Source organism: Globicephala melas, chromosome 11, assembly GCF_963455315.2.
Source record: "Globicephala melas chromosome 11, mGloMel1.2, whole genome shotgun sequence".
Classification (NCBI taxonomy): domain Eukaryota; kingdom Metazoa; phylum Chordata; class Mammalia; order Artiodactyla; family Delphinidae; genus Globicephala; species Globicephala melas.
The window spans coordinates 44,317,896-44,330,585 of record NC_083324.2 but is presented as its reverse complement, the minus strand read 5'-3'; the positions used below and the strand labels follow the sequence as shown (position 1 = coordinate 44,330,585).

Genomic DNA, 12,690 nt, shown 5'->3' with positions numbered 1-12,690 from the left:
TCATTCAACAAATATAATTCACTTTATGACTATGTACCATAATTGAAAAAACTTTCAGGGTGGTTCTACTGTTTCAATGAACAACTGTACTGAGGACAAATACTGAACAAATTAATAGAAATTCAAGTAGAAAAGTAGGGGAAAAATTGAGCATTTTTTAAGAAGTACTGATAAACCGACCTCCAACTAACAGTGGTTAATAGACTGCCTCTTTCCTAACAACCTTTTGAAAAATGTTCTTTAATCTGCTAACTTTTTCATCTGTCTCCCTTGGAAATTCTAACTTGTTTGTTCTGAATAGGCTGTTTTTAAAGCTGTAGTTTTTCCTCACAGCAGTTGCTAAAAGAGTGTAAAGAATGAATATTCAAGCCAAGGACACAGTCAGTGCAAATGAACGTGTACTGAGTGGTTTGAGAGGAAACCACAAACCGCCTTATACCTGCTCTAGCAAACAGCCAAATAAACGTGCTCACGCTGCCTACCTCATTCCAAGCCATTGGCTCCGTTCTGAAGAGAGAACTGGTCAGCTCAACCGAAAGCCGTTTCTTATAATCCTGTGGCTTGTCCTCAGACATTCGGAACAAAACAGCAGCTGCATATGTTGCTGGGAGAAGGATGGAATAAAGGTCCTTGAGGAGAAGCTGGGGGTCACTGTACACAAGCTAAAGGCTCTGGTTCCTTTCCTACTTACCCACGCCTTCATTCCTAGAATGAAGTAATTCTGTCAGAGGAGCTGTGGCTCCCTCAGCTTCAATAGCTTCTGCAGCCTCCTTGTCCTGAGCGAGTTCACAGAGGACCCCTGCAGCTACTCTTTGGATATTTTCAATGGGAGAATAAAGCAGCTAAGGAGAAAACATACACCCAAAACCTAATTAAGCCTAAAGTTAAAACATGACAAGCACCCACTGCACTGTAAACATTCCCAATTCAGAGTGTAAGCGGTATTTGTACTGCTTGTATTAAATCATAAACTCTAAATTTATGTTCTTGAGTGATGCTCAGGAGCAATGGTTTTCTAGAGCATTTTTAGCTATGAACCTTTCCTTCAGAGTTTTATTCAAGCTAAAACTTGGAAGACCCAGAGGTGGCTGGAGGCCTGTGCTCTAGCAGCCCAGACCAGCTTTCGTCCCTTCAAAACTGAGCAACCCTAAAGGTGGAGTAGAAAGTCTCCTTCCTTTCTTGAGGTTCTAGTCCCAGTGTTTCTCCTTCTACTGCCCAAGAAAAACGAAGGGAATTTTTCATAAATGTATTCAACTAAAAGGACATGACACGCTGAGATTCTATTTTTTATACTTTGAACAGGAAGCATGGGCAGTACTGCCATTTTAGAAATGGTGATAGTAGATGAAAAATTAAATGCTGGTGCCCCTATTTTGGTCTCTAATTTCCTGATATTTTGCTTATCTTTAAAATCCTGAAATTCTACTGACACACAGAATCTAGAACACCTCACTTAAAAGCAACATACCTGCACAAACAATGGAATGGTATTTAGGCCTCTGATAACAATTCGGTTGTGAACATCCCGAGCTAGGATGTGAAGGGCTCCAGTACAACCTTCAACTATTTCTTCCATGCGGACCCCCTCCTACCAAAAGAAATATGGTTAATAAATAGGGCATTGTCCTCTCTAAAGTTTATATACTTGAAAGGCTTTCTGTTCTGAGTAGCAATTACTAGATTATTCACATTATAAACCCAAAGTTCCCCCGAATTTGCAATTAATTAGTTCAGGAATGAAGGTGGACTCCATTCAGTTGAATGTCACTTTCTGAAAGTGGCCTCTTGTCAGCACTAATTCCAAGCAGCACCCCTCCCCCATCACGGTACTGTGCACAGCAAAGCACAGCTTCAATATACCTCTGAATCCCAAAGATAACTTTCTTACAGTCAGGGCACCAATCACTCTGGGTAAAGGGATATATAAAGAAAAGATACACAAAGATGGGAAAGTAACGTGCAGACTATGTCAGTGTTTTCCTTCAGATGCTCCCTCTATCTTTGTACATCTATGTGTATTTGGTGAAAACTTAGCAAAGTTTTATCACCAACTGCTAAAATTCTACTGAGCTGCCAGTAGAAAATCCACTCACCCCCTCCAAGACTGTTCAACTGATAGCCTATACGGGAGAAGGAAGTTAGCTTTTGCAAAATATAACTACAATCTCCTTTCCCTCTATCTGAGTTTTTTAAAAGGTCATAATTCTGCTACTTGCGGCAGCTTTTATATTCAACTTCATTTTTATAAGGACACAAAAGCTCCTTTCTTCCTAGAGAGATTTTAAAAGGTACCCTTTGCATTCTATTAAGCCACCTCATGGAGACAGGCCAACACCAAAAGTAATGAATAGAGAAAGGCAAAGCCTCCTAATGAGTGCATCCATATCACAACTAGCAATCAGAGTCTCAAGATCTGTTCTTGTAAAGTCTTGTTCTCTAAAGTAACCTGATTAAATACGAGAGAATCTTTGAAGGTCTGAGTCTTAAAACACATTCTGAGGAATCAGAAGTGTCTTTAGATACTTGTAATGAAGCTAGTTTTAAGACTGCAAACTTGACATCAAAGTTTCAGGCTAAGATTATAGGTAAAGATCCCAGAAATGCTACTACTTAGTCTTGTAATTTGTTGGCATTCGTTAAGTCGAGGGAAATAGTTTTAAACCACTCTTGGAAGAGCTAGTAAAAGGTACGTTAAACATTTATAGGTAGAACTGCAGTGGGGGATAAGAGACTCTGAAATCAGACAGACTTGGATTCAAATTATGGCTCTGCTACTTCCTAAGGATGTGAACCTTTTGTATGGATTAAATGAGACCCCAAAGCAGTAAATCACACTCCACACCCCCATTGTACGATTGAGGAGGCAACGATGTTAAGGACATGTCAAAGGACATACCACTAGGGGCCACATTACTCCTTCTTATCTTCTATGCAGCCACAGAGACACGTCAGTTTTTTTAGTCAATAGCAAGCAGCCCTTCAGGCAGGCAGGAGGATGGAGGGAGCCAATGACCTCAGTAGTTCAGAATCTTATGGATTTTTGCATTCCTTTTAAATAGCCAGATGTCACTATTAAGATTCACCTACCACAAACTGCTGCTGTGTTCCACCCATAGATGTACGGCGCTGGGTATCCTGATGTGCACGAACCAGCAACTGAACTAGTCGTGGAATGGCACCCTGCTCACGCAAAGGTGCGTGATTTGCGGGACAAAGGGCAAGATTTCGAATCAATCCAACGGTAGCCTGCAGAAAAGAAGGAAGAGTAAAGAACTGGCAAACAACTCAACAAAACCATTTTCTTACCCTAAAATTCCTAACACACTACATCTATCACAATCACTTGAAAGTAAAACTGACTACAGAAACACTTCAAACCCTCACCTCCATCCCAGACATATTTCCTATTTACTAAAGCATACAACTCCTACTTACCAATGCCCGGTGCCTAGACAGCCATCTAATAATAGTCAGAGGCAGTTCATTTTCAATTCTGCAACCTTCTACTTTCACTGACAATTTACCTTGATCAGAGGCCAATGGGATGGTGGATGTAGGAGTTTAACCACAACTGGCAGTCCATAGTGAAGGCGAACAGCATTCTGGGCCATCTCAGCTTCCTGGTGTCGGCTGGTCAGATGACGAAGAGCACAGATGGCAGGCTCAGTGATATCCTCCCTGTCACCAGCACGAAGGACAGTACGCACAAGAGCCTCTATACCACCCACTTGGCACACCATCATCTTGTTCTTGTAATTATTGCAAGTGAGATTAGAAAGAATTCCAGCTGCGCAGGTGACCACATTTATATCATCTGAGCCCAGAAGCTGAACAAGGGTCCCAAGAAGACCTTCCATCCCTTCCTATGGAGATGAAAACAGACGCTCAGGACATATTCAGCTTGACTCTTTTCATTAAGGCACCAGTTTACTCAGAATTTACCTGTTTAGTTGCAGCATCTGAAAGATTCCTCAGAGTCCAAAGACAATTCTGAACAAGACGTTGACTTGGATCTGTCAGGTGAAGTCCTAAAGCTTGCATTCCACCTAAAAAGATTTAAAAATATCTAAGGCGATGGCTATTAGCTCACAAGTCGTATCAGTACAAAGTGTCTTCTCTAGTCTTAGAAGGTGTCCCTCTTTATTGCCGAAGCTTATCCCCTCCATCGAAGTCCTTTATTTCCTTTCATTTTCTACAATGCTGCTCAGTTTCCCTTTCTCTTCCAGTTCATCTCACCTAGTGACAATTTCTGTCAAATATCTATTGTTCCTCCCCTGTGTGGAAAAAGCCTTCATTCTCTCCACAGTCCCCCTGTAGGTAATATTCCTATTACTTATTTCCTTCATCCAATTATTTCAAAAATATTTAATACCAGGCCCTGTTTTGAGTTGGAGCTATACCAGTGAGCAGAACAGTCTAAAATTCCTACCTTCACAGAGCTCATGGTCTACTTGGAGGCAGACAATAAACAAATACACAACTAGTAAACTAAAACTATACAGTGTGTCAAATGGTGTTAAGTGCTACAAAAAACATAACACAAGACAAAGGAGGGGGCTACATTTTTAAGTAGGGTAATTAGGTCACCTAAGTGTGAGGGTGACATCTGAGCAAAGACCTGAAGGAGTTATGTAAACTCATGGGGTGAGAAGAATCCAAAAAGAAGGCACCAGAATGCTTAATGTCTCGGACTGTATAAAAGACACTGACTCAAAAGATGTGCTTCCAAGCTTCACAACCTTCCATCATTTTAGGACCCTAATGAAGGACGTTTACGCTGGCAGAGGAGTCTAAATGGAAGCTCAACTCCCCACACACTGGCTTAACTTTACCATCTCTCTGCTACCGACATCACTTCTAAATGCAGTGGGATGTACTTTCCCTTGTCTCCTTGTTTATCTTTTCAGGTCTGCTTTATTTCCTCAATTAGGTTAGGTCTACCTGCTATAATTCTCACGGCACCCTGTACTTTTCCCTTCACAGCATTTATCACAACTATAATTTAGCCTACCACCCCTACAGTAAGACAATATCATCCCTATCTCGTTCATTCCTCACAGTAGCTCCAGCTGCTAACAGAGAGCACAAGGCTGATGCTACTTCCCTGGTGGTCCAGTGGCTAAGACTCCATGCTCCCTATGCAGGGGGCCCAGGTTCGATCCCTGGTCAGGGAACTAGATCCCACATGCCACAACTAAGAGTTCACATGCCACAACTAAAGACCCCGCATGCCCCAACTAAAAGATCCCTGACACCACAACGAAGATCCCACGTGCCGCAACTAAGACCTGGCGCAGCCAAATAAATAAATAATTTTTTTAAAAAAATTAAAATTATATTTAGAAAAAAAAGACTTGATTCCCCTCAGATCTCATTCCCTCCCTCCACTGTTAAGAGAGTGGATCTTAGTTCCAGATGCCTCTCAGAATAGCCTGCGAGACTTAAACACACACATTCTGATTCAGCATGCCCAGGGTAAAAGTCCGGTGCAGATGGCTTAGAGGCACCCCCGCCTCTTCCCTGTAGCCCTTACTCATATACACTAAGAGGGCAACTCCCAAATCTCTATCCCAGCCCAGTCTTCCCTTGCATTCCAGTAGCATACATTGCCAGCTACCTACTGATCTTTAGTCACTTTGAATATGTCAACTCAAATAACATTCATCCTTTGCTATGTATTTTTAATATCTAATGACTTTATTCCTAGAAGCCTGTAACACATCCCAGTGGCCTGGTCTGCTTGCCTTTGGTCATTCGAACTGTCATACGATGCTAGTATTAATATTCCCAACACCTCACTGTGATGCTGTGCCACTGCTCAACAGCCATCAATAGCTTCTCATTATAAGATAAAGACCAGGGACTTCCCTGGTGGTGCAGTGGTTAAGAATCTGCCTGCCAATGCAGGGGACACGGGTTGAAGCCCTGGTCCAGGAAGATCCCACATGCCATAGAGCAACTAAGCCTGTGCGCCACATCTACTGAGCCTGTGCTCTAGAGCCCATGAGCTACAACTACTGAGCCCTTGCACCACAACTGCTGAAGCCCACGCGCCCAAAGCCCGTGCTCCGCAACAAGAGAAGCCACCGCAATGAGAAGCCCACACACCGCAAGGACGAGTAGCCCCTGCTCGCCGCAACTAGAGAAAGCCCACGCACAGCAACGAAGACCCAACGCAGCCAAAAATAATTAATTTTTTAAAAAAAAGAAAGATAAAGACCAAATGCTTTAGCATAACCTTCAGGAGCCCTTTAGGATTTGGATCCCACCTAGTATTTCAAATTGACCTAAGCATTCTACACCTGTGTTTCCAAAGCTGGAATAAAGCATGAATAAACATCTTCCAGGGACCTAGAAACTCCTGCACAATATAGCCCTGCCTGGCTCTAGCTCATTACCCTCATCCTGAGCTATTCATCCCATTTACTCACTAGGTTCTAGTTACACAGACTTTCTCTTCGGCACCTAGAACTCAACAATTTCTTTCCTACCTTCAGGACCATCTGGAAGGCACTTAATCCTTCTCATATAGCTTACACCTTCTCATTCTGCAATTTCACTTAACATCTCCCCCTCTCAAGGAAGCCCCTTCCCTCCCCATTAATTCTGTATCACTATTTGCTTGCTGTTCATTTCTCTTGTAACATTCATTCCAATGTGATCACTCCATCTTTTTGCATATTTTTGTCACCTTCACCACCTATAAGAATAAATACAGGGACCATACCTATTTTGTTATCCATTGTATACCATGTGCTTATTACAGTGCTTGAAACACAGGGGCTGAATATTTTCAGAATAAACAAATGAGCATCAGAATAACCTAGGGAACTTCTAAAAATCAAGATTCCTAGGCCTCCAGTCCCATACATTTCCAGCTGCCTACTGACTCTCTTGTCACCTCAACACTCCAGGGATTCTGATTAAATAAGTCTAAAAATCTGTATTTGTTGCACACATTCCAGGTATTTCTGGAATAGCTGTTATCAAGCCAAGTATTAGCCATCATTTTTTTTTTTTTTTTTTTTTTTTTTGCGGTACGCGGGCCTCTCACCGTTGTGACCTCTCCCGTTGCGGAGCACAGGCTCCAGACGTGCAGGCTCAGCAGCTGTGGCTCACGGGACCAGCCGCTCCGCAGCATGTGGGATCTTCCCGGACCGGGGCACAAACCCGTGTCCCCTGCATCGGCAGGCGGACTCTCAAGCACTGCACCACCAGGGAAGCCCCTAGCCATCATTTTTGATGGGTAATATGAACACTGCCTAAACTAGGCTTGCATAGCACCAAAGAAGGTGTCTAGCAGAACATACACTTTGTCTGAATGCAACTTTGGCTTCAAACTGAATAGGACCATCTACTTTCAGCCTGTTAACGTCAGTTCTATCACCCTTTTCCTAAGAAAGGTAATCTAATTAGAACTACACGTGCTGCAAACATGAGAACCCAGAATTGACAAGTATACTTACCAGCTTCTACAATAGCCGGCTTATTACTAGAGCAGACAGAGAGCACCTTCAGTACTCTGCTTGTGGTCCACAGTAGTTTCTCATAGGTGTAGGTCCTCATTATATTCACTAAAGCTTGAGGTCCACCACTAGCCAAAATTATCAGCTAGAAAGATGCATATATATTGTTAGTCATGGAATCTTGATCAAATGCCTGAGAAAAGCTACTATTACCAACCTATTTTATTATACAAGAATTTCAGCCAGCTTAATGACTTAAATATATTCCTGGTCGTCATTAGCTAGACCCCCATACTGGGGCCCTATTTAACCCCTCCTTGTACAACATTTCACTCAAATTCATGCACCCCAGTCCTCCCAAAAATATATAAACTCTGGCCCAGTTTTCTTCTTCCCACACGATCATAGCAAAAGGAAAAACAAAAACAACCAAACACCATGTTGGTATGAAACAGTAATGCCCAGATACACAAGTTACATCAAAGCCAATGTTGACTGAAAACGTGAACCAGAATGGGCACTTAAAAACTCTTAATGATCTGGCTCTTTGCTATTCCTAATCATAACCACCTCAAAAAGAGACAGCATAAAATAGTCATTCTTGCCCTTTACTCCCCCGCACACCCCCACCTCCTGACTCTACCCCGATCTGAAAACACATCTCATCACTTCAGGCCTCTGCTAAAAACTGTTTCCCATTATTCTTTTAACATGTTCCACTAAGCCCTGCAGGATCTGCCCTTTCTCAACAGTCTCACCTCACACACTTCCTCTTCCTTACTCTTTGCATTTCTTGAATTTCCAAACCTTGCCCTGCTCCTCCCTCAGCAGAACTGTCAAAGATGCCATTTCCTCTCCCTAACCTTCATTCACCTTTAATCAATCCCATCTTATCCTCAAGAGCTAAACTCAACTATCACTTTCTCCAAGAAATCTGCTTGAACCCTCAAAAGAGGGTCTGGTTCATTTACATGCTCTCATAGCCCCTTTACTTCCTCCTAACACACGAATTAAATAGTAATTAGGGTATTATTTCAGTGTCTCTCTTCCACCCAAGAATAAAAGCTTTAAGAGAAGCTTGCATGCTATATCCCTATCACCTAGCATTAGTGCATTACATACTGACAACTCAAATATTTAAAGAAATAGAGATGTCCAACTTTTCTAGGATACATACAAAGGGTGAGGCATACAATGAATTTGCCAAAATCCATAGAAGGACATGACATTGGGGGTCTCCCATGCTCCATGACAACCACATTCAGTACAATTCTTTTACCTTGCTTTCTTGATTGCCATAAGCTAAAATCTGAAGGCAGTCTGTTGTAATAGCCAAGAATTTAACATTTGTTTTGTTGAGCAAGGCAACCATTTTCTGCAGCCCGCCAGCTAAACGCACTGCCATTTTAGCTCCTTCCTGATGCAATAAAAGGTTGTGGAGAGTTGTAATGGCATAAAACAATACAGAATCCACTGGTGAACTGGGAAGAAGAAAAAAGTCTCATCAGAAATGTTGTGACTGCACTCTTCTCCTTCTGAGCTTGGAGCATTCTGACCATGTTTTCTTACCCAAGCATCTTCACCAGGGCAGGAATGCCCCCAGACTTAAAGATGGCCAGCAAGCCCTCACGATGATGGGAAAGATTGTGTAAGGTCCCAGCAGTACAGCGAGCCGTTTCCACATCATTTGTATTCTGCATGGTGCGTACAATAGCAGACACCATCTGAGGAGAACGCATGATGGCGTGTCTGGAAGCTTCCTTTTTAGAAAGCTGATGGACCATAACTGCAGCCTTATTAACCACCACCTATAATGTACAGGAATTAAGAGACGTCATTTTCCAGTTTTCAAATACTGATACTGGGTAGATATTATAAGACTACTTCCTTGGGAGTTTCCTTCAAAGCAGATTAAAAAGCTAGCCATGTCACTACTTACCTGGTCTTCATCATTTAGCAGTTTTGTCAATTCAGGGATTGCACGTGTGGCAAGTTCTGCATCATCTTGATAGTTAATCAAATTTACAACTGCATGTTTCAGCATCTGTGATGGTTCAGCCAGACGCTGGACATTAGTGGGATGAGCGGCATCAAACTGTGTAGATGGGATCTGCATGCCCTCATCTAATGTCTCAGGGAACATAGCAGCTCGTACCCTCTGAGCTCGAGTCATTGCATACTGTCCATCGATATCTGGAAAAGGTAAATTCAACACTCACTATCCACAGCTCAGCATTCACCAAGTATTTGCTATCCTAAACAGTCAAGGTGATATTGCAATCACTCCCTTCTCTTTACCACACCATTTTATTTAAGCTATTACACACTAACTTTTATTAGAATAACTATTTAATTCTCAAAACTGCATTCTGACTTTCAGTAAGGCAATAATACTCTTACCAGCTACTTGTTCTTGAGTGAAGGACTGAGAAAATCCCTGCTCCCACTCATACAGGACTTGGGTGGTATCCACATCCTCTTCCTCAGGATTGCCTTTACCACTCAGAGAAGGAGCTGTGGTAGTGGCACCAGAATGGATTCCAGAGTCCAGGTAAGATTGTTGCTGCCAGTGACTAACAGCTGCTTTTCTGTCTGGCTCCATGGCCATGTCCAGCTCCATCAAGTCAGCTATAAAAATCAAACAGCACTAGTATTACTACCAGGGAAATGTTACCTTAATTAGAAAATAAAAATCTACGATATGACTCACTGAAATCTTTTTAGAAATAAAGTCAAGTCTGAAAGACAGCCAAGGATAAGAGAATGATGGCCAGGATCAGCTCAGTGATGAAAACTCTGTACTCTTAGGAGACCACCTAACAGTTACTCACTGAATCAGTGAAGAATGGTACTGCAGCCAGGCTCCAGAAGCAGTCATCCAGCCTAGATTCCTGCTGGTGGCTTGTTTGCTATTTCACCAAGCCATTAGGAGGAGTGAGCAGAAAATGGAGCAAAAGGTAGCCTGACAAGTAAGCAGGGAGAGAGGAAAGCAGGGGAATCTGAGCCAGACTGGGTTAATGGCAATGAAGCAGAGCCCCAATTCAGTAACTAAAGACTATGATACAAACCTTGGGTAGCCATTGTCCACGCAAGACTTTCAAAACCGTAGTATGGTGTACTTCAGAGACCCTAAAAGAATTAATCAAAGTCATTAGGATTTAAAATTGTTTGACTTTAATACTCGTAAGTCACTAGGATGGCCTGTCAAACATCATGGACTACATCCACAAAAAGCCCCAAGTCGTCTTTTACCATGTGATATAGTGAAACACGGACCTCATGGTCTCCTCCAAACACTTCAACCACAGCTCTATCATTGCCAAACTTCTAAGTGAAAACTTCTCTTTAACAAGCACCTCTTTTCAGGAGAAATATAAATTACAGATAAACAGGATGTCAAAAAAGCAAAATTACTGAAGATGACAAAGAAAGCATAAGCACTCTACTAATGAAAGCCAGGGAGGGGAAAAAAGCTATTCAAAATCAACTCCTCCTTGAGTTCCAAAAGTCCTCTCCTCTCCCTTTTTAATTTCTTTCACTGAAAAATTCATAGGGCTTCTTTGGACAATAGAGGTCCAGTGGGATTTTAAGAACACCAAATTTAGAAAAAACACCAAATTTTCATTTAACGGGTCAATTGTTACTGTTTTCTTTTCTGATATAATACAATGCCATCTAAAATAACTTCATAAGGTATTTTATGTGTGGTGACTGGATCAGAACAGTAGATTTCAGATTTTGTACTAAGAAGTAAAATTACTTCTCAAATTAAAGTTTGCAACACAAATTAAAAGCACCATTTTAATCAAACTTTTCTAAGTTCAATTTTATAGCAATGATTTATTATAAATACAAGTGAATGCTTTGCTCAATGTAAAAATCATTCACATATATATTTAAAAATCTTAGCATCTAATTTATGTCTGCATTTTGGCATTTTTGTGTAATATTCAGGAAAACACTGAATTACACAGGGAGCTATTTGCAAATGAGACCAGTTTAAGGGCTCATGGTCTCTAGATATTCCTAATAACAAAACTTCCTTTATTACATAGTTTGCCCCAAACAAGTTCCTCTTGCACTACAAATTAAAAATTAGATGTAAATTACCAACGTGGACTAAGATATTTAAGTGTGAACTGTGTTTTCTATCAGTGTCCAAAAAAGTTTAAATGTGTTTAATACAATGCAGTTGGAAACTGTACTCTGAAGTCCTATTTTCTCTATGTAAAGGAAGCATGTGTTGATTATTCCTGGATTTGCTCTTCCAAAACTAGATTTTTATAACCACGAAGATCACTTGACACCTAAAGCTGACAAGAGTTGTGGACACAATTGTTTTATCGTCCACAGTAGGAACAACTGACGATTTACTTACAAGGCAAAGTGAAGGACAGAAAATAACAAAGGTGATTCCTGTCAACAAGAAACTTATATTTTAAAATCATGTACTAAGTAGGATTATGTGTTTACTGTTTCGATTCAATAGGATGGGAAGGGGTGTGTAGAAACCTGCACTTTTAATGAACATTCTAAGGATGCAGAAAGTGATCTGCAGACCATATGCTGAGAAATACTATGATGGAAGAAACCCAGGTTCTCTGTCCACTGATGGCTGTATTTTACTTCGCATCTTCTGCCTATCTTTGAGAATGGCTATTTAACCATTTCTCCACCCCTCTGAAAAATGGGTTCCCCACTCCAGCTTCCAATATATTTCCAGGGAAGGGGACTTAAAACATGTTTTACACTGAGCTTCTCCTCTGGCCAATGCCACAGGACTCAAAAACCAACTAGTCACATCTACAGGTGCAGCTGTTTAACAAGTGCTTTGATGTACCTGGCATCAAGAAAAAAAAAATACAGTGTTTTTTTCCTTGTTGAGACAAAGACAAAACATATTAGCCATATTACTGGGTAAAATCTACTTATGTGGGCTGACCTAGTAACTTGACCAAGATTATAATAATTTTATGGAAAAAAGCAAGTTCATGTTCCAAACTTACAATATCTACTTGCATGTTGGGGACGTCTTAGTACTATTATTTTTTTATAGCACTTTCAAACTTATGCAACATACATAAAAATTATTCTTGCTCTTCACGGCAACCCTCTGAAGTGAGGGAGGCCAAGTGTCAATCAGCAAGTAAAGAAGTAAAAAGTAGGAATGAAAATGGGGATCTACATAAGCAGCAGTATATACCAACTCACCCCTACACTGATC

The 12,690-nt window shown here is 41.2% G+C and overlaps 1 protein-coding gene and 1 non-coding gene across 5 annotated transcripts in view; one reads left to right on the top strand and one right to left on the bottom strand.

Moving 5' to 3' along the window:
- Nucleotides 1-12,690, bottom strand: part of CTNNB1 (catenin beta 1) — a 42,094-nt gene that overhangs the window by 3,008 nt on the left and 26,396 nt on the right. For 3 of the 4 annotated variants that reach the window (XM_060308634.2, XM_030846189.3, XM_030846190.3), the window contains exons 2-13: nucleotides 10,535-10,595; nucleotides 9,867-10,094; nucleotides 9,406-9,659; nucleotides 9,036-9,274; nucleotides 8,746-8,947; nucleotides 7,467-7,611; nucleotides 3,943-4,046; nucleotides 3,525-3,863; nucleotides 3,088-3,246; nucleotides 1,469-1,588; nucleotides 692-842; nucleotides 483-604 (exon numbers count right to left, since the gene is read on the bottom strand). In XM_060308634.2, coding sequence (XP_060164617.1) covers nucleotides 483-604; nucleotides 692-842; nucleotides 1,469-1,588; nucleotides 3,088-3,246; nucleotides 3,525-3,863; nucleotides 3,943-4,046; nucleotides 7,467-7,611; nucleotides 8,746-8,947; nucleotides 9,036-9,274; nucleotides 9,406-9,659; nucleotides 9,867-10,094; nucleotides 10,535-10,547 — 2,076 coding nt within the window. In that variant the 5' untranslated portion in view covers nucleotides 10,548-10,595. Of the gene's footprint in view, nucleotides 1-482; nucleotides 605-691; nucleotides 843-1,468; nucleotides 1,589-3,087; nucleotides 3,247-3,524; nucleotides 3,864-3,942; nucleotides 4,047-7,466; nucleotides 7,612-8,745; nucleotides 8,948-9,035; nucleotides 9,275-9,405; nucleotides 9,660-9,866; nucleotides 10,095-10,297; nucleotides 10,429-10,534; nucleotides 10,596-12,690 lie in introns of all 4 variants that reach the window. The other variant, XM_060308636.2, reaches the window with a different exon arrangement.
- TRNAR-CCU (transfer RNA arginine (anticodon CCU)) lies at nucleotides 5,102-5,174 on the top strand. Its single transcript has one exon. It is a non-coding gene; the product is annotated as a tRNA-Arg (tRNA).